This window comes from Macrosteles quadrilineatus, unplaced genomic scaffold, assembly GCF_028750875.1.
Source record: "Macrosteles quadrilineatus isolate MER2022 unplaced genomic scaffold, UCM_ALF_1.0 Scaffold_3__2_contigs__length_128488019, whole genome shotgun sequence".
NCBI lineage: Eukaryota > Metazoa > Arthropoda > Insecta > Hemiptera > Cicadellidae > Macrosteles > Macrosteles quadrilineatus.
In genome coordinates, this window is record NW_026542596.1 from 56,837,208 (window position 1) to 56,859,626 (window position 22,419).

The 22,419-nt window shown below is 34.3% G+C and overlaps 1 protein-coding gene across 15 annotated transcripts in view; it reads left to right on the top strand.

Moving 5' to 3' along the window:
• LOC128990511 (MAP kinase-activating death domain protein) overlaps positions 1-22,419 on the top strand; it is a 126,549-nt gene that overhangs the window by 71,735 nt on the left and 32,395 nt on the right. For 7 of the 15 annotated variants that reach the window (XM_054412889.1, XM_054412890.1, XM_054412900.1 and 4 more), the window contains exons 5-19: positions 336-501; positions 1,112-1,269; positions 3,038-3,109; positions 4,073-4,214; positions 5,310-5,468; positions 6,023-6,154; positions 6,888-7,085; positions 9,116-9,136; positions 14,534-14,682; positions 17,282-17,432; positions 17,973-18,131; positions 18,610-18,817; positions 19,548-19,649; positions 20,367-20,557; positions 22,104-22,268. In XM_054412889.1, the coding sequence (XP_054268864.1) occupies positions 336-501; positions 1,112-1,269; positions 3,038-3,109; positions 4,073-4,214; positions 5,310-5,468; positions 6,023-6,154; positions 6,888-7,085; positions 9,116-9,136; positions 14,534-14,682; positions 17,282-17,432; positions 17,973-18,131; positions 18,610-18,817; positions 19,548-19,649; positions 20,367-20,557; positions 22,104-22,268 (2,173 nt within the window). The remainder of the gene's footprint in view (positions 1-335; positions 502-1,111; positions 1,270-3,037; positions 3,110-4,072; positions 4,215-5,309; positions 5,469-6,022; positions 6,155-6,887; positions 7,086-9,115; positions 9,137-14,533; positions 14,683-17,281; positions 17,433-17,972; positions 18,132-18,609; positions 18,818-19,547; positions 19,650-20,366; positions 20,558-22,103; positions 22,269-22,419) is intronic. The other 8 variants (XM_054412903.1, XM_054412895.1, XM_054412893.1 and 5 more) reach the window with 7 other exon arrangements.

A 22,419-nucleotide genomic window follows, 5' to 3' on the forward strand; every position in this document is an offset into this window, starting at 1 on the left:
AACTAGTTGTACTTCGGCATTATTTTGTATTACATGAATGCAGCTAAATACACTAATGTTTTATATTTAAATGCAATTCTGATGCTGAAATTCCAAGAAATAAAATAATATACCTTTAGGTTAACAGGCAAACAGCTCCACTCAGCTATCTATTTGAGGGGTTTTAGCTAACTTAATAGAAGCATCTTACAAATTACCAGCAAAGCCTAATTTGAACACTACAGCAATTTTTTTCCTAAAAACTTATACAACTTGTAAATATTTTTACACATACACACAATTGATGAAAATATTGATTGTTAATTGGTTTTGTTTCAAGAACATGGTTGTTTCAGTGACTACAGGAGTACCGTAGCACCGAGCGACTCAGATCGAGAGAGTCGAAGGGATTCAGAGGGCTCTCGGACCAATCAGAACTCTCGATTGGCTCCTGCGCCAACCAACGACTCTGAGAGTGGCGGATCACATTCCCCCTCCCCTCGTGCCAGCCGCAAAAGACAGGTGTGGTATTGGTAAATCTAGGTGCTGTTGAATCAAGAATAGTTGTGTTAGATTTCTGTGTGATTTACAATTTGAGCAATACCTAACAAATCTTATTTGCTATGATGAACATTTTCTGAACAAGATGCAGGTCTGATATATTAACTTTCAAAAAATCCCCAGGGTTATTTATTTTTGAATAAAAGTACAGTATCTTAAAAGAAATTTATGGAGCAGATCTCTTAGAAAATTCATGGCACTTTCTTTAGTAGAATTTCTTATCACCTCGAATCTGTTGTAACACTACTAAACAAATTGTTAGATCCTACTTTTATACTACTAAAAAATGCAGATAATATTTTACTACCCACTAGTGTTTCAATTATTAATAGTTGATACTATTCACTTTAGTGGTGCAGTTAATTTAATGGCTTGATCACAACTAGATAAAAAAATAACTTAAAGAAAGGTTTTTTAGGCAAGTAGAGCTTTCTTATCAACAAAGAACTTCTTACACTAGAAGCTGTTTTATAATTAAATCACAATTTTATTTAAGTTTAAGTATATATGTGTATTCCCTATATCTTATATGGTTTCAACTCAGTTAATAGTTACTCTGTGTTTTTTTCAGCGTGTAAGGAATCATTCGCTGACCTCATTGTGCCTGCTCACTCATCACCCGTTCTTTTCAATATTCCGTGAGTGTCTTTTTATCCTCAAGCGTCTGATAGATGCTTGCAATGAAAACTCTTCACCACGCAGAGTTGGGGCTTCCAGACAAATTAACAGGTCAGTGAACTCTAGAGAATAGTGATTGCAATATTGGGTGGATTATCATTGTTTTTTATGTTTAAGTATTAATGTATAAGTAGGTCATACACATTCTATAGCAGATCATATGAAAAAGGTTCAATGAGTATCAACACTCATAAGAAAAATCACAGCAATTTCAGCTAGCATCAATGCTAGCTGAAATTGCTGTGATTTTTCTTATCCTTATTTTAAACACTTAGCCTCCGGATCATGTTTATATTAAAAAAGCTTTGAATTCAGGTTGTACTGTTAAATAATCTGATTTTCGTCAGGTGACCAAGGTTTAAAATCTCAAGGTTTGTTTTTAAGCTTAATATCAAGTAGTTGAAAAACCTTCATCCTTGGGTTTATGAACAAAAATTCAGCCAAATGGTAGGGATGAATGAGAATGGATTTTTAATTTGAGACAAGATGAGCCGGGATTTTTTATTTCTCATAAATTTTGAGACGAGATTGAGACGGGATTTCCCTTCTCATACCTTACGGGAAATGCATGTTTGACATTTTAACCTGATTTTGTAACATTGTTAAATACCTACTGATTTATGACTTCTGGTTAAAAACAAAAACAAAAATAATAGTAGGCAAGAATTTTTCAAATCTTATACAGTATTAAAAAACATCAATAAAAAATTTAGTATAAAAACCAATATTAATTAGGCCTACTTGTTGAAAATAATTCTTACGCATAGGAAACGTGGTGATATAAGTTATTGTGATATAGTTCCAACTTTGACAAATACAAATTTTATCAGTCTGAATCATCAGTTTTACTAGTTAAGTATTAAATTATAATAGTAGTACTTTAAAAATTAACAAAATTATAAGTCTAAAACATCAGTTTACTAGTTTAGTATCAAGTAACAATTTTTCAGTCTTGTATTATTTTTAGAATGATTTTTGAGTGACTTGTATTGGCTATGTTTACAGAAATAAAACATGACTCACACTGCTTACAATTAACAAAACTTCTCAACATTTGCGATGTCAAAAAACAAATTATAAAACAATTAAAGCAATATTTACATGTAAAGAATGTATTAAATAAGAACGCCTGGGCAAAGGAAACACAACAGCAACGCGCTTCTGTACTGCGGGTATTGCATTGATTTTCTGTAGGCGTTTTCAAGTTTTTTTAAAATCTCGTCTCAAAAAATCTTAAGCAAAATAAAATTTTAAAATTTCCGGAAAATTTCCCGAATTTTTGTAACTTCTCCATTGCTACCAAATCGTAATACTGATAGCATATACACTAATCCATAGGGTTCATAGGGTGAGTCAGAACAATTTTTCCAACCGTTAATCGCTTGACAAAAACTGGATCATTCAACCGTACTGTATAAATTTTATTTAAGTTTACTAACTTATGTTTTCATTTTTTTGACAAACGGTCTACTATTGTTGGGGTTTATGTTTTATGTGCTACTTAACAATTTTCAACTTAAATTTGAATTTCCGCATCATAAATCCAACCTCACTCTATTTTTACTTGTAACATGTATTGTTTAATGTTTTTTTTTTCTGTGCACAGTAACAACAATTATTTATTGCATGCTATCTTTTTGCTATTTCTTAGTTTGTGTTTTATTATGTGAACATAAATAATTGCATAACCCACTTATTTTAGGTTGGTTTGTGTAATTTCAACACAAATAACCGCATGATAAATGTGTTAAGCTTAGTTTGTGTGCTGTTTCTGTGTACATGTTCACAAATCGTTGCATGATCTATTTGTGATTTTTAGTGATTCAGATAATGATTCTGCAAATATTGTGCTAGAAGAGTCGATTCATCTTGGCAGTGGCTCTCTACAGAGGTACTCAGAATGGTTTGAGCTTTGTTTTTTTTTATATTTTAATATGCTCATCCTTGCTTGTTTTTTTTATCTTACTGCCATGGCCATTTTTACCCCAGAAGGTGTTTAGTGACACCATCTGCTTCCACTTTTTCTGATCCTTTCTTCTTCTTATATATCCTTTTATTTTTGGCTTCATATCAGTTTCCACCTCTTGGCACTCATCTTTATTCTTTCTCTTCTTTTAGGGTTCAAAGGGCCTTTTTGCTCGTGCGTATCCTCCTTTGTTTTTTCCTCTCCTTTTTACATGTTCATTCCATCTAAAAATCTGCTTTTTGCTGGAACAAACATTTTTTATGCTTGAAATAGATCCCTGCTTTACTTGTTGTGGTGAGTTATTCAACAACTTTTGACTGTTTAAAGTTGGTTTTGGTAAAATCAGGTAAGCGTTGACATTGAAGTGGTAGTTCTGTATTTTTTCCAGTAGCCTATTGATGTTCAGATCCCTCTAAAAATCAGTTAGTTGTCAGCTTCTTTGAAAAATATTTATTATTTTTAAAGAGTGAATTGGGAGAGTGAAAAAAACTTATTGGCTTGAGCAGAATATAAACTAAATGTATATATGTGCAATTTTAGCATGTTCCGTCAAAAAATTTCTAACTAGGCTTCCTGATTTTATCTTTATTTATTGGCCTGAAATGTTCTGGAGCTATTGTTTTTCTTTAACTTCCATTTTTTTCACGACTTACTATTAACCTACTGTAATCTTTCAGGATGAATTAATAAATATTGTTAAACAGACAAATAAGATTTCAGTTGTAGTTTATCTATTTTACAAAAATTAAAAGAATCACCCTTATACGTTACTGTATTTGTTTAATAATTTAGTGCATATATATATATATATATCTCTCTCTCTCTCTCTCTCTCTCTCTCTCTCTCTCTCTGTTTGAGTGTTTGTACAGTGATTACATGGTTTCGCAGAGATACTGTGTGGAGCTGTTTGACTGGTCGGATGTTTGACGGGACGCCATCAGTCGTTGTTCACGATGTCCGGGAGATCGAAACTTGGATCCTGAGGTTGCTGAGCGCTCCTGTTCCTGTGCCTGGCAAAACTAGAGTCGAGGTAATGTTTGGCTACTTTTGAAATTTTAAAATCCGTTTGAACTTTAATTACCGTAATTATTATAAAAGTCTTATCGAAATATTTACTGCAATCTTTCTTGAGGCTAGGTACTCCATGTTTCACATTGTTTTTCATGGGAATCTTTTCAAATATTTACATTAAACAGCATCCTGGATTGTCTGGCCCTGGCCAAAGAACAAATAACTAATTGTTCTTAGTCAATATCGCTAGCATTAATCTAATTCATTTAACCCTCTTTCGGTTATCTTTGGCATGAAAGATGCACCCTGATATGTTGGGTTTTCATTAGAAATAATTTGAAATACCTTCAGTAAACAATATATTGTAGATATAAGTTCAATAATGACTGTCTTAAAGTCTATAACCACTTACAAAGTGCTAAAATTTTCTATAAAGGATATTAATACTAGGATGAACATCCAAATGTATCACTCACTCACTCACTCACTCCCATGGCCATTTTGCCCAAGGCGGGATTTGGCCGCACCAACATACTATCCCACCATCTCTTCTTGGGCCTTCCTAATGGTCGTTTCCCTTTTGGCTTTCCTACACTTGCTTCTTTTAATAGTGACCAAATGTATCAGTTTAATAATATACTAAACTGTATTGTATTCCAATCTGTTGAATTTGCTGAAACATCAGTGTGATTAGTTGAAGATGATTGACAGGAAAATATGATTGCCTTGTAAAATCTATTTCCTTAGCAGTTAGCAAGGATTATTTTTTTCCAATGATTGGGGACCGCTAGGTTCAGTTTTGAACTAGTAAATTACTTCTGACTTTTCTCAGAGTCCAGTGACCTCCTATTTATTAGGCAAGCTCTCAAATCATTTGCTCTTTGGGACCTTTCCCTTGATATATCAAATTTTTCATTGTCCAGGCAAAGCTTATGCAAACAAAGAATTTCTAAACTGGTTTTATTTTCTACACTAAAATGTACAAAACACTGAAATATGTTTCCAAAAAGTTCATTTCAGTATATATAACTACTTATATCAATGCAATGTTATGATTCACTAATCTCACTAAACGTCCCTATTCTGTTCTACAAATGTTGTATGTGGTGTTTAGGTGGAAGTTTTATCGCCGAGAATTCACCCACCTCTAGTATTTGCTCTACCAGACCACACTCGCTTTTCATTGGTAGACTTCCCGCTTCATCTGCCTTTAGAGTTATTGGGAGTCGAGACCTGTTTAAAGGTCTTGACTCTCATCCTTTTAGAAAATAAGGTATGTACATAAATTTAACACATGGTAATTAGCTTAGTTTAATAGAACCCATTTGCAGCAAACCTACAAAAGAAGCAGGACTCTATTTTCTTTGAGTTTCTATTCAAACAGGGTTTACAAAAGGAGACGTAAACTTAATTTCCCGTTTAGGGTAGATAAAATCAGCTCAGTAAATATTGAGATAGCTGATTTGACTACAATTATAAAGCCTAAAAAAAATACAGAAGTTTGTAGATTTTTATGACTTAATATCCATAAAAATCAATTTGCAGCCAGTAAAGAATATCCACATGTAGTGCGGGGAGGCACCCCTCAATGTACTTACGCCACTGTTTGCAGCGATTGATTTATCTGTCCTATGGATGGTTCATCTGATTTATCTGATCCTATGGATATAGATGGCTTGGTAGGTAAAATACGATTAGTATTTTCTTAAATCATTTTCTAGATCCTGAAACGCTGTGAAAAATTTTAAACGTATACCACTTATCATCTTAAAAAATAAAGGTCAACCAAAGAGAAGATAAAGATGATTTGATTTCTCTTGATTGCAGTTGCTGATTCAGTCTAGAGACTACAATGCGTTGTCCATGTCAGTGATGGCGTTTGTCACACTTATATATCCACTGGAGTACATGTTTCCGGTTATTCCTCTGCTGCCTACCTGCATGAGCTGTGCTGAACAGGTGATTTACGTATAAATTATATGAAAAAGCTATGTATAAGAGTTGTTTTTTTTGTTTTTTTTTTAAGAACAGCTAGAAGCTTTCTTACCTAAGAGAAATAGAGTCCAGGGGATTTTGGATGGACAAAAAATAATCACAAACATGACATAAAACTGATGTTTTGTCCTAGTGAATGAATTCCCCTGGTTGTAGATTTTACAATATCTCATTTATGAAGTCAGATATTAAAACAATATGTCGTTGGGTATCGGTATCGGCATCAATCTTTGATGATAGATTCTCGATACAGAAATGTCCAAGAATCGGTGGTATCTAGAATCAAGAATCAACACATCCCTAAACCCTTTGTACATACAATCGATGCAAGCTAAATGCTCACACCAGAATGCCACAATATATTTAAAGATTTTCTAAATATGTTTACGTCTTACATAATTACATAGCTGGCCATGGGTAGCCTAGTTAGTACATAGCCTCGCTAATGTGGCCTCCACTGATTCGTACCTTCTGTGTTGTTCTCGATGGACAAAATGATATTTGACAAAATGTTTGCCAATGGGCCTCATTGAGCATCTCTTTATTGTCGTGATCTTTCAAGCAGGTTTTTGGCTTGCATGTAATTTAGAAAAGTCATGATGACATTTTGCACCTACCATTATAGTTATAAGTTTCATACATACTCTCCAAAGTAACTTGTTTCCAAGATTATTTCTAACTGATGTTTTTTCCACAGCTCCTTCTAGCTCCGACACCATTTGTGATTGGGATTCCCGCAAGTTTCTTGATGTTCAAGAAGAACTTTCGTCTGCCTGATGACATCTGGCTCATAGATCTTGACTCCAATAAGATTTCCCCACCCACTGGGATGGCGGAGGATATTCCTCCCCTACCTGAGCCCGAGGGAACCATCCTCAAGAACCACCTGAGACAGGTAGGCTTGCCCCCGGTTCAAATCCTTGCTTGCGTTAGTCTTTCCAGTTTGTTTACCCAAGAAAGAATTATATATTTGATGTTAGCCTCCGGATTACGTTGAATAAATTGTTTTAAATACCTGCTTCTATGTAATCCAATAGTTGCAAGGTCACACAACTAGTTTCAACTTCATGAAGAAGTCATCTTTAGGCGTCCAGTGGATGTCAAAATCACTTCATCACAAGTCTAGACGCTACATCCACCCGGTCGTGACGCATCATCCCTAAGTTACCATTTTTATTTATCTCCTAGTCGTTGTAAATGTACCTTTTTTACGTTAACTATGTTCGTGTTCGTACAGTAGGGCCTACAGTAGACTCCCTGTTATCCGGACACCTTTTAACCGGACATCAATTTAACCGGACTACACTCTGTGGAAATGACATCTCTTTAACTGGAAAATTTTTTTAGCACATAGATTAAGCCGGGCTAGATCGGCAGGAAGTGGGTGGTACTGAAACGACTGTTCTTGTGGGAAAGATTTGAGACCAGTGATCACGTGTCTAAATACAATGCACTCCTAAATTTAAATAAAATAAACGAGTTTTTAGGGACGTCGGTTTAACCGAAAAAACCGTCATCTGGACTGGCCTTGTTCCCGATTAGTCCAGATAAGAGGTAGTCTTCTGTACGTGTTTGTTTGTAAATGTTCAATATGTGTATCGACGACCTCCTGATGAAGAGATTTTGACATCCGATGGACGCCTGAAGAGGACTTCTTCATGAAGTTGAAACTAGTTGCGTGACCTTGCAACTATTGGATTACATAAAAGTAGGTATTTAAACAATTTTATATAAAAAATTATAGTTGTACTAATGGGGGTTTTTATGGACTCTTGCTAACCCAAAATTCACATAAATGATTTTTCCTTGAGTTGTTTGTAGACTTAGATATTGAAGTTGCAGGGATAGTTCTTGATAACATTTTTAGCAAAGAGGTAAATCAGTTCACATTATCATTATACATATGCTTACAGTCATCAGTCGAGATAAATTCTACATAACTTAATAGAAGAAAACTTTTACTTATGGATGAAAGTACAAATTGATTTTGACTACTAAACATCGAGTTAAGGTGTTAATTATTGTTCCTCTTAATCTTACAGAGGTAAAACAGGCTTCTAACTGTAAAACTATTTTGAAAGTGATGTGGTATGTTGTTTTACTTAATTTACAAATTTTGCAAGACAAATGAAAAATTAATTACGATATCAAGGTTTTCAACTATCAAGATTTGAGTTGGCAAGAGTGAATTATCCAATTTTAAATGAATATGAATCTATTGTTGAAATAAGTGAAACGTCAAAAGTCTTCCATGATATAGCTCTGTTATCACAATTTATGGTTGTTTATTAGGTTTCTATGCTATAACAATTCCTAAGCACTAGAGAAAGCTTACGACATATAACTTGTTTTCGGTAACCTTGTAATTTAATGTCAACTATATGTAACTGTACTAATTTAAAATTGAAATAAAATTAATTGAAGTTAAAATTCCTAACTATAAAACCATAAGCAGATACTTTTTTAATGGTTCAAAAAGGGGATTTGACTTGATAAATGATTACTAAAGCACTTATTGTATGGGTCTACACATGTTGTGTGTGCATGTAGAGCATTTTGTCCAAAACATAGTGCATATTAAGTATTTATGGTCTGAAAATCTAAAACCAATAAGTTCATCTTGTAGTGAGCACAGGATCCGTTTTGCACAATTTCAATATATAGCACGTACACTTACAACTAAAATATCCTAACAAGTTGCTTACAAAATAAAAATAAAATAATTTTCTAACTTTTAAGTTACTCACTCAGTAAGGAGTTGAAAATTAAAATCCAAACGCTATATTTCTATTAAATTTTTCCTTATATAATATTAAATCAGCAATTTTTTTTATACTGTAACACTAAATATATTTTAACTACTAAGTGTAAATTTTCCAAAAAGAATTCTTCCACGTTTTGACAGCTGTTTTTGTCTATAAATAGGCAATGCAACTTATGGATCAGGTACGCCAACACAATAACATTTCAAATTTTGTTTCTGCATGTTTCAAAATCTCTTCCGTGTGCATAATGCTTTAAGTAAGGAACACAAACACTATGCAATGTGAGTTTTTGCGTTTTATCTCCAGCAGATTTTGTGATTGGTGGAAAGTGCTCTTCTCGCTATTGTTGCTGTTTATTTTTTTACATTTACTGTAATAAGCATAAAGTCACATTATCAATGTATTTAGTAAAAGCTGCAGGGATGTAGTTTGTGGTTTTGTATTTAGTACAATCATATTATGACGTTTATTGTAGATTAAAGTTACCGTTTTGTTGCATCGTAGTGTTGGTATATTTTTGTTTGATTACTGTTGATGTTTTACTTTGGATTATTGATTATTTACTACAGACAGTAGAAAAATAATCACTTTGATCCAATTTACGTTAAGAGAGTTTATATTATAAGTTATTTGTGAGGTAAAACTGAAACAATATTTTAGGTGTGGAGTGGAAGCTATGTTTTAAATCTTGCATTGTTAGATAACTATCTTAGCGTAACAAATGATCATGTTTTTATGTACAAAACATCTGTCATCATACTTAAGTCATCTTACAATTTTTGTGCCATATTATTTTCCAGTTTATTTTCAAGTTCTATTTACAATATATTGAATTGAAAACTACAATAATCAAACAATTTACCTAATAAAAAAAAATAATAAAAAAACCTATACTTAATAACTTTTTTAGGAGAGTGATGTATTTTGAGCACATATTTTTTACTTGATGAGTATTCACATCAGCACATCCAAACAAAGAATAAACTAGTTTAAACTTAAAATATAGTTTTTATTGGAAAAGATGACAACAAATACACAATCCTACCAAAGGCACAAGTTTACATTGTCAACACTACTAGTAATGCTTAGTAAAATTGTTGTAGCTACAAAATGTTCAATACTTTTTAGAGTTGTCACTAATCATGCTAGCAAGCTGTTTAGCATTGGTTATAGTGTGTGACTTTAGTTTGAAGATGATATTTAGTCATCAATAGCTTTGCTTTGAGCTTTCAACTGTGTTGGGGGCGATGTTCTTACCCTGCTTTAAAAAAAACCTATAAGTTGGTAATTGGTAAGCAACCTGTATTTTTCCGCAAGAATGGTGGGTGTTTCCACACAGAAAGATTTACGACTAGACACCACGGAATAGAGACTATGATAAAAAAATCATCTATAATTGATAACCTAGCAAACCTTACTCTTTGGAAAAATAATTCCATTTGTTCTTTTTTGTCTTGTGGTTTATGTATTGATTACAATAAAATAATTATTCCAAATATCTTGTCGTCAGTAATTTTTTCACAGAAAACTACTTGTGGAGTTTTATTGCAACATTTTAAAATCTGATTGACAAAACTATAGTGCATGTCATCACAAATACCATGATTTCATGTGACTGACCAAACAAGCAAATACCTCCAGGGTAATGTCTTAGCCTTCTGCACACAGTGGCAGCGATAATAGCTCGCGGGCCCCCCCGCAAGTTTGTTCGCCGGGCCTCCCTCTCCCAATAATCTTAAAAACATTATCACATGTATAACCGCCTAAACTTGCACTTTATATTGGCACGGCACCTCCCGAGGCACCGAGGCATCATCATCGTCTTCCATGATCGCGGCAAAATCGTGAATACTTCCCGTAGTCATGGAAGAAACATTATCATAGTCTACCGTGATTGCAACCAAATCTATGATATAATCAGATGACAACGTCATCGTCTCCCACGTTCAAGTCCCAATCCCTAATATCTCCCGTGACTCGTGGTGACGGGAAAATAATTTTTTCCCTAAATCGCGGCAAAATCCTGAATATATCGCTCGCGGAAAAAGAAACCTCAATAACGTCTTTCGCAATCTGGCAATAGCGACAAAATATTTAACGTCTCCTGCGGCCACAGAGACATCGTCATCATCACCTGCGGGGAAATGTTCTCGTCAATATCCGCGATCGCGGCAAAAACGTAGGCCTAATCTTTCAATTTCATGAGCGTGATCCTCGCTGACATAAAGCTGACATAACTTTCAATCGGGCATTATTGTATTGAGAACTGAGAAAATCTGCTCGAGCTTGATTTTCTAACTTAGTAATTGATCTCTCAACCTTGTAGGCCAGGCACTGCTCCGCTTGAAAATCAACATTATTTAAAATCAACAGTTTCCAATAATGGTAATTCTCATATAAATTGTTTTGATAGGGGGTCCGTGTGGCTGAGCCTGTCACACAATTGCGGGCCTGTGTCCCAGTAAAATTTCTCGAAAAATTCCGGTCAAGGCTCAGGCGCCCCCCTTGCTCGTGGGCTCCCCCGCACCGCGGGCCAGTTATCGTCGCCACTGTCTGCACACACAATAAGAAAAACAACTTAAGTAGATTCCTTCCCCTTATAATTATTCTTCATGGATTTTTTTATTAAAGATAAAAAAAAGTACGTAACATATTTTTTGTAAATTCAATCCCTATCATCTCATGTAAGCAAGTATTTCTGGAATATAAGGGCTGTCCATTAAGTAAGTAATGTTTTTAAATATAACAGACTAAGGAAGAAACAAATATAGCTTTTATTTCATTTAATTAATTCTTAAGCTAAGCTCTTGGATTGTATTGCAGTTGTCATTTAAATTTATGCATTTTAATACTATGTTACATGCTTTTTTGATTCCTTTGAATTGATCTAATTTGATTTGTTAAGCTAGCTACAGATCCAATTTTTTACACTTGAAAAATATGGAATTTTAGCGAATTTCCCTATAGGGAAGTAGCTATTACCGTAGGTGGCACGGTAAGACCTAGGCCCGGGACCGATTTACTTTTCATTTTGATGTCCCCAGAGGCCAAAAACACCATTCGTTAAAATTGTTATATATGTATATATATATACGTCCGTGAACGCGATAACTTGAGTAATTGTTGTCCGATTTTGATGAAATTTGGTTTAAAGGTGTAATGCGGGATAAACTTGAATGAGTTCGCGAACCAGCATGATCGGACCATGGGAACGGGGTTTTATGGGGTAAAAAATGGTTTTTCTCATTTTTGACCCTTAAAACATAAAATTTCCCAATATCTCTATAGACCTTTTTAAAGAGCTTAAAAAAACAAATAATTTAGTATATCAAAGTGTTTTTGTACGGTTATTGGTAACGGAGAAAATTAAAAAAATTGTAAATTTAAAATTCTCATGTTATTCTTATTGAGAATATTGTAAAATGTTGTAGTTTGCTTGTTTATGGATATATTTGGATCAAACTTGGCAAATTTATTTATTTTGTATTAGGCTATTAATATTTTACTAAAAAATACACTTTATAAGTTTCCTTGTAGCAGCAAACCTAGGTACTCGTTAGACCTAATGTTATTTAAATAGATTAAATTGAAAATCAATTCAGACAAATGGAAATTCGCTTAGTCGGTAGGTTTGCTGCGACGGGAGTATTTTATTATTTCAACGTCAATTTCGGTTTAAAATATTTCCTTAATATTAAGAAATTTAACTCAAGTTCAAAATACTGTTTATAGAAAAAGTGAACTATGTTTGATGTTTTTAAAAGTAAATAACAAAAAACTAAGAATGTAACCCAGATTTTGTTGCCATTTTAAGCATAACTAGTGTACATGTTGCTCGAATTCGAGCAATTGTAAAGTATTACAGGATTTGCAAACCAATAACAATCATACTTTTCAACAAAAACACACCTACCTTCCCTGTAGCAGCAAACCTAAGTACTCGTTTTAAAATTAACTTAATGTTATTTAAATAGGAAAAAAATGACCATTTTAAGGGAGTAATTAATCTTTGTATTAATTAAGCCAGGTAAATGTAAAATTCGCTTAGTCTGAAGGTTTGCTGCGGATACACAATTTTAATAACAGCAAAGATTGAAGAATCTGAATTATTACTTATATCCATGAATTTATCTAACAATTATTTCTTGTAAAATATTATTACAGCAGTTCAAAAATATTGAAAAAAACTCGATCAACAAATGATGTTGAAAGAATTCCATACTAATGACATTAACATATAGTTTGACAGTTCCATTTAACATTTAATCAATGTTAAATGTTTACATTCGGGCATAGACAAAAATGATTCGGGCGAGTGACATATTTTATTAATGTTTATGATCCCTACCGTTCCTGTTCTAATAATCATGCAGTATTTAATATGTTTGAACCAGCTGTGTGGAATTGTGAAATCAAAATTAATTTGACAGTTAGTTCTGCTTGTTTACATTTTTAAATTTTGTGGGTTTGTTCTTTGTTACCATGGATACCATCAATAAATATTTCACTCTTAATTTCTGACAACAGCTGGAGTTCCATAACACATTTTGTTTCCCATGTTAATCTTATGGATGAATACGAAACTTTAAAGGGCCCCAGGGCCTCACTCTCTAATTATTTCCTTAAAAAGAAAGTTTCCTGCACAACTTCACGTTACGCTCTTTCCAATGACACCAAAAACATGTCAATTGGTTCAGTAGTTTCGGAGGAGTAATTGTCACAAAAAACCTGCTTGCGTATTAAATAAGTATATATAGATTAATACCCAGAATTTTTTTATATTTTTATTGTCTTGAAGTTTCAAATCTGTTCAGAAAACTTCAAACGTTCATCTAGTGCCCCCTTTGATTCCTCGTATTCTGTAAGTATGTTGATTTTCAACATCTAATTTACTAACCATGTACCTTTTCAAAATGAGTTGGATTTCAGCAAGCTTACCAGAAATAATTAGAGTCCTGGGGTTATAGATACACCCACAATGATATCAATGCATTTTTGTTCCAGTATCATAGTATCTATCCTCCGGACTCTAAATTTTCTCAGGTAAACTAGCTAAACTTTACTCCTTTAACCACTGTAAAGCTGGGTTTACACGATGCCAGTAGGTAAGACAATTGTTAGAAGACTACTGACCAGCATGAAATTATTTGCTTTAAGTAAACACTTCAGGCCAAATTGCCTTGCCAACTGCCCTCACAATAGCCCTAAAATTCAGATGTCTCTGGGAGTAGACTAAGGACAACTAGCCTTCAACAATTCCACAATCATGGGATGACAAATTGGCAAAGACAACTGTCATCTGTGCGTGAACCCGACTTAAGTATGATGTTTAATGTCTTATTACCGTGCCTTAGACCTTTTTATAAAGGGATGGATTTTAGGTAGCTAACCAGAAAACTTAGAATCTATGGGCTTATACACCCTAAATGATATCCATGAAATATCTTCTTAGTTTAGGAGTTTTTTCAGTAGATAGCTTCTGGACCCTAATTTTCTCAGGTAATCTAGCTAAATTATACCCCATAAAAAGTCCTTAACCAAACATAGATTTTTACTCAAGATTTTCCCTATGTTTCAGGCTCTGAGCAGTCTATCAGCTCCTTCACAACAAGGGTCCAACTCTCTCAATGCCAACACGACAACACCGCGAGAGCTCGGCAACATGCTGCGTAGAGAGAGTGGCAACCCTGTCACAGCCACATCGCAATACCAGCAAGTGAACCTTGGGTAGCTCAATGTTGCTTACTCCTTTCTCTTACTTATTCCTCTATGTGTTCCAATTTGTTCTAAAAAAGACACATATACAATATGTCCAGTAAGTAATATGCCTAACTCCGGGGAAAAGTTGTTGGCTCAAATGAAAGAGAAAACGATGAATTAAATTTTTATGAAAACACGTTGTGTTAAACAAACACACCTTTAAGTGTACGGTATTTAGGATTTTAAACGTAAATAAAACAAAAGACCACCATTTCAATTTGACATTAACATTGCCATAACTTGTTTAATTATTAACTAATTTTTACAACCAATGTAAATGTTTGGATTTTTGATTTACCAAATAAAATTATGAGTTGTTTATTTTAATGAAATTTGACTTTGACAAATTTAAAAGGTTGCCATTTTGAAATTTTATTTGATATTTAGTATGAAATCTGTAATATTGCTTTAAGTTTAAATTGTGCATTTTCTTTTCTTTAATGTGTCAAATTTCATTCAGCATTTAATATACCATCTTGGAAATACATTGAAAATACTTAATACTTAAAAAATGCTTTGTATTTGGTTGATCATTCAAAATACTAGTTAAATTTTCATTTACAGAATCAATGTGTCCTACTAAAAATGTAGTAGAGAGATGAGAAATTAAAGATTAATCAAAATCATAATTTGATTGTAAGGCTCATTAACGTTTCAAAACTATTTCCCCACTACACTAAATCTTTTCTTTAAATGTTACTGACTTAGGTTTTCTGCAATGTTGCTTTAAATGTTTTCATACATTGTCAACGTACCCTCACTCACATTATACATAAAAATATCATACAAATTCATTACACACAATGCATCATTTATGGTACATCCCTAACACATATTATGCAACATATTTTCGTGTAAATGTTTACCAAGGCTGTTATGGATATTTTGATCATAAAACGTCACAATCTCTTTTTGATGTTATAAGTGTTTTCTACCTTTTCAACCAGTACCTATATGAGTGTTTCTTCCGAGTTATCTAATCCCCTAAATAATAATGTTCTTGCGTGTAGCATGGATTTGTTCTTTTGGTCTTTGTTATTAATGTTGTTGGTCTCAAATTTAAAACAATCTAAATGCAGTGTTTTAAGGTCCTGCGGTTTTGCATAAGATAAAGACAATGTATTGAAGCTATTGCTACTTTAAATACCCCCGCCGCAGCAAACCTGCAGACTAAGCGAATTTCAACTTGTCTGATTACATTTTTACTAAAATATTTCCATAAATAAGACATATTATTCCCTCTTTAAATAACATTAGATTTAACAAGTGCTTAGGTTTCCTGCTACGGGGAAGGTAAAAAGTGTTTTTGACCATACATCAATAGTATATGATGAAATAAATACATTTGCCAAATGTTATCAATATATACCCATAAACAAGTAAACTACAACAATTTTCATTTTCTCCATAAGAATAACATGGGAATTTTTAATTACACTATTTTTGAATTTTCTCCATGAACGTTAGGCATACAACAGCGCTTCAATATACTAAATTATTTCTTTTTTTAAGCTCTACAAAACGTTTTTGAAAGAAATCGCAAAATTTTTTGTTTTTAGGTTCAAAAATGGTAAAAACCCATTTTTACCCCATAAAACCCTCCATAATCCCCCGTTCGCATGGTCCGATTATGCTGGATCGCGAACTCATTTGAATAAACGTAGGTTTACACGTTTCTACCAAATTTCATCAAAATCGGATCATTTTTGCTCGAGTTATCGCGCTAACGGACACATATATATATATATAAATATATATATATATATAAATATATATATATATAAATATATATATATATATATATGAATTTTAACGGATAATGTTTTTGGCCTCTAGGGACCTCAAAATGAAAAATTAGATCGGTCTCGGGTCCAGGTCTTACCATGAGTACTACGGTAATAGCTTATTCCCTATATGGGAAATTCGCTAAAAAGAGTATAAATATAAATGAAAATTTGTTATATTCCCCTAAGTAAGGCGGACAATTTCATGAAAAAAGGTAAAACATTGTGTCTGTGAAAACATAAACCTTTAATGAGAAATGAGAAAGACAGTGGTTGTCAATGTAGTCAAGTAAAGCAATTATTTGCACCAGGAATAATGTACACTATATGGAAATAGTTTGATCAAATGTCTTCTGTAATGTTGCAAAATTTCTGTTGGCGAAATAGAAATCAAATCACTAACAACTGTTGCAATTTCCATTGGACCTTCTCCTTGATTTATTTGTCATGTAAATCCATAGCATAATTGTTTGACCAATTCTAATGCAATTTTATTACATACAATATATGATTTCAAATGCATTTATGTTGGATATCAACTAACCTAAATGTTATTAATATTAATAAAATATTCCAAAGCCAATAGTTCTTTAGGTCAAGACCTTACTTGAAGGTACAAAAACCATTTCGTACTGAAGCTAATTGGACAAAACAACCATTTTAAGCAATACTAAAGTACCTTGATCAGCCTTTGACCTAAAGAAGCCAATTTTGATGTAGGAAAATTGTGAATGAAATAACAATACAACGTAGCGGTCATCCAACTCGTTGTTTGTCCGCAGTTACTCGCCCCAGGCACGACAGCCAGAGTTAATGCAGGGTGTGCCAGGTAGCGGGGGAGTCCCGGGGGCGCAGTACCCTCCCGCCTCCTTCAACCCATTCATCTACGGCAACGATGTTGATTCTGTAGACGTTGCCACCAGGGTCGCCATGGTATGTCTAGCAATTGGTTTTGTCTCGTTCCCATTGTTCATTCGATTATTGATGGGTAATGCAGGAGAAACCCTTTTGTTCAGATTCGTTTGTTTTATCTTCGCTTTGAACAGTCACAAGTGATTGACTCTTGATGCCAATTTAACGATAGTCATGTTTTAAAAGGGTCACAATCCGTTTATCTAGAATACAACTCTAGACAGGTGTAGATTATACAAGATTATTGGTTCATTCCTGTATTGTTTAGTAAAGTAACATTTAGTAGTAAGTTTAGTAATAGTTAAGTTATTTCCTATTTTGAGAGGATGAAAATCTTAGCTTTTTTAGGATCTATGTTGCCTCCCTTCTTGTAAGTCTCTTCAAGTCTCCTCAACCAATTGGTTATTTCATCTTAATCTTTGGTCTTCCCACCCAGTGGGTGTTTGAATTGTGATTGACCTTTCCACACAGTCCTTACAAGAACATTGTTTTAGTGAACTCCAAGAAGTCCAAATCAAGAAATGTGATTTTTCTTGCCTAGTAGCCACTTTGTGTTTTCAGGTGAGGTTTTTCAACTCGCAGAACCTCCTGGCCAACTTCACCGAACACACTCGAACACTGCGGCTCTACCCTCGACCTGTCGTTGCTCTGCAGACCAACAGCTTCTTGCGCTCTCGACCCAGAGCCTCGCCTTTCCTCAACAAGTTCGCCAGAACGCAGGTACGCTGTGTAAAGTATTTGTCCTCTGTAGCAGTAACAACAATTTACACAGTTTACAAATCTTGCCAAGTTATTTAAAACAAATAAGCTAGCATCGAAGATATACGGTGTATATTATTTCTCACTCGTGTAAACTTTAGCTGCAATCAAATGTATTGAGAGTAGTTATTGATTTATATTATAGATACAAATGAGGTAAGTCTTATACATTTTGGTGAGTCACAATAAAAGTTAAGCTAAGCCAAGATCTTACATGACTATATTTTATAGGACTGATAACAAAAAAGATACATAGACCTTTATATATTTTATTTCTCAGTCTTGGTGGCAAACATAATTGTAGCTAGTTGTTGTATTTCTTATTGCTATCAACTGTCTAAATGCCCTCAGGTACAACACCAACATTTAACTGCTCTTTGAAATTGTAGATTTTTTTTATGTTGGCCGGCCAGTTTAAAATTACTTTTTGCTCTTCTAGGCTGTAGAGTTCTTGGCAGAATGGGCCTTAACACCAAGCAACGTTGCGTTTCTACGAGTTCACACTGGTATGTTTGACCCGTCCGTCATCGGAGACAAGGCCAGGTGGTTTTCCCATCAGTTGGAACCGATAAATTTTCCTGTCTGGGATGACAACAGCTCACTGAGTGGTGCCCTCAAGTATCTACCACAGCAAGAACAACCTACAGGTGATTACTATGACTTTTCACGGCGAAGAATGATTTTAGATGTAATATATGCTGGATAACAACATTGATAACCCAAATAATCATAGATTGTTACATGCCTCCATTTAATTATCTATATATATAAAAGGCAAAGCCCTCACTGACTCACAAACACTTATGATTTTTCATATTTAAAAGGAAATAATGAATCTTAACAGCTGTTTCAAATAAATGAGTTGGTTCTGTTCTATGATGTTCAATAGCATTAAAGTTACAAGGATTACCAACAGGGTGCAGCACTATTATATTTTTTAAATTTATGACAACAGCTAATTTGCAACCAAAAGGTGAGTGAGCGTAGCGAACGAACTTCAACCTGGAGGCGAGTTAGCGTAGCGAACGAGCTAACCTGAAGGCAAGTGAGCGCAGCGAACGACCTCCAACCTAAAGGTGAGTGAGCGTAGCGAACGAACTTCAACCAGAACGTGATTGAGCCATGAGAACGAGCTCACTTATGAAGTTAAACGGGGCAAAGCCCGCGGGTACAGCTAGTAGTGTATATTTTGAAACAAAAACATTTACAAACATATTTTTGACATGTCTTTTCTAATCTTTTGGGAGGTAACTGTGTCATTGAACTGGCAAAAAGTAGTTCCCTATTTATTCCAGTTTAATCCAAAGACCAGGATTGGACAGTCTACTTTATCCAAGGGGGTTTACCTACTAGCTTGAATATTTATTTTACTTTTAGATGAAAGTGGTTCGGACTCAGAAGGAGCAGACAGCACAAGTTCGTCCTACTCCTCTCTCAGTGATTTTGTCTCGGAAATGGTGTCTTCAGATCTCTCTCCCTGTGAGTTATTTTTACAATTAACTGTCTTGAGAGTTACATTTAGTTTAGCTCGTTAGTGCTTCACATTATAGAATTATTTGATTGATTTGTTTACGTACCAATGTTTGGCTGTTTTTGTAACACTGTTATATTCAGGAGTCAATTTGAGACGACTTAATGAAATAAGTTGTGAGAAATCATGAGTTAAAAAAATAATCATCTATCAAAGGAAAGATTATAGAATTGTATACTTTTCTTTAGTAACGTTGCCAAATAAATACTGATCCCCGTTCCATTTTGCTGACATTTGCTGTGTTATGCCACAATTTTCTTGAAGAGATGTTGGGTGATAAAGTGTATAGTGGAGAGAGGTTAGCTTTTGTAGGGTTGATGAATTCCATTACCTCAATAAGGCTCTGGTTATGTTTATTTTAAATCTCAAATTCGTTAATTAATATTCAAAATCCAGTGGGACCGAACTGTTCTAGTGGTAGCGTGGAGCTTTCGGTCTCCAAAGTCCCTGATTCAAATCTCGATCCTCTGTGAGATAATACTGAGACCCTCTAGGCCTAGCCTGGAGTAATGTGTAAAACTGTTCCGGGCTAGAAACTAACTTCCTAGAATGTAAGTGGGACATGAGAAAAAACTCCGGAATTATCAACTAAGTATTCAAACAATTCCGTGGCAATGATATTGTTGCAAATAATATCATGTACATTTCATTCATGTTCTGTCTAGGTTTTACAACTCCGGAGGCAGCTCCAGTGGGCATGTCCAGTGCAGTTGACGTACAGGCTGTGTATCATCCCCCCTCCGTACTACAGGTGCCGGGAGAAGCAGAGGTTCCTGCCAGCTCCCACCACTCCCCGGTGTCTTCCTCGGCGAGCTCTGAGAGCGACCTTAGTCCCCAGGAACTGCGGCCTGAGATGGTGAGTTGACAGATGCATTTCAAAATAAAAAAGTATGTTTCACTTAGATTTTTTGTTTTTTCACGTAATTGATACAAAATCGTTAGTGTGACTCACAAAGGTTTTGTAAATATTTGGATAAGCCGTTTGGAATGTCTGGATTCTTGTTTGCTATGGTAAAACAGATTCATTTATTAGATGTAAATATCTCAATTTTTATTTTAAATGCTAATGTTTGATCATTTAGAGGCCCTTCACTAACACCGAGTAACTAAATAATTTCACATACCTACCTCAGTATCAAGATAAAATTCTCATAACAATTTTAGTTTCATGTTTCATATCTTAGAAAATAGAAAAACAGGTATTCAATTTATGGTTTTTGAAATCAGCCTTTTTCATGGATTTATTTATTTTTATAAGCCCTTGTTGGTATATGAGTTTTATTCCTGCTATTTCTCTCTAAAAATCACTGTATTAGTAATTTATATACTATGTTGATTTTTAACACCTAAACCACTTAGCCATGCACAGAGTTTTACTTGAAACCTTTAAAAGTCCCTTACCACAAAATAATAAATTAATTTGCACAAACCACTGGATCATTTATTTCTTATATACATCTATAGAACATACATACATAGAACATCTATAGAAAAAAGACTTGTATTATAAATAGGGGTGAGAGTAATATTTCTTTTCTTTAACTTGTGACTTTTGTTCATAAAATGTCATTGATACATTTTTTTACCAGGCAATATTCAGTGTCGTGCTAACAAATCTTTTCTTTTGATAATAGATAGGTTAAATTAAAAGCTTGCTTTAAAATATAAGTAAAATAAACCAAAACTCATTTAAATTCTGAAATTAAAATCAAAATCCTTCTATGGAATCAATTGGAGCGTAAAATTTATATTATCAGTATTTAAATTTCAAAGTTTTACTGGTTTTAACAGACAAAAGAATTCTTGTACTTAACATTCTGCTACGGTATACTAGCACATTCGTAGTCCAGCATCGATCTAAAGACATTTTTAACACTTAACACTTATTAAGCTTTACGGGCTTCACGTTGCACAATTGGCCTGATTTGTTAAAAAATAACCTGTCACTAACCCTTTTGGCATTCTGTCTTAGCAGTGTTTCTGCCCAAGAGACAGATGAAAAAAATGTACAACAGAATCTCAGTTTTGCCCTTGTATGTTTACAATAGATCGATGAAATATTTCTTCTGTTTGGGCTAGGAATCGGCCTGAGGGATTTGTTGGGGTCAAAAATGATTATCGGGCCAAGCCGAGCGTATATTTCACCGTGTGCAAAAGAAAGAAACAAACAGGTTAAAACTGACTTATAATGTAACAACCTAGAAATAGATTTTACTTATCCTCTAAATTGACTTAACGGCCTTAACGCCAAAGTAACTTATCTAAAATACTCTCAACACAACAACTTACCAACAATTGCAACCGAACCAGCAGTGGATATCTTGGTGAACGCTGAGACAGGTAGGTCGTAGTTGTAGTGTCACTCACCACTGTATAGCCACAGCTTGTAGCGTAGTTAGTAGCGTTCTGTGCAGGAAGGTGGAGAGTCGGACAGTAACTCTACGCCACGGACCGTCGTCAGCAACAAGTCGTCAGCTCAGACACTCAGCATGGACTCGGATGTCTCGGTGGTAGAATCTCCTCGACCTTCTTCCACTACCTTTACAACCCCTCGTAGACCCATCCCTGTGAGTACACAAAGTCTGTGAGTGTAAAGAAACTTGGTGGAACAATATAACACCAACACCAAGGAACAACATTTTCTTTTTCTAATGATCATAATTCCTATGAAGTTTTCCATTTTCCTTTAACAGTTAAATGTATTAAAATGCTTAGACC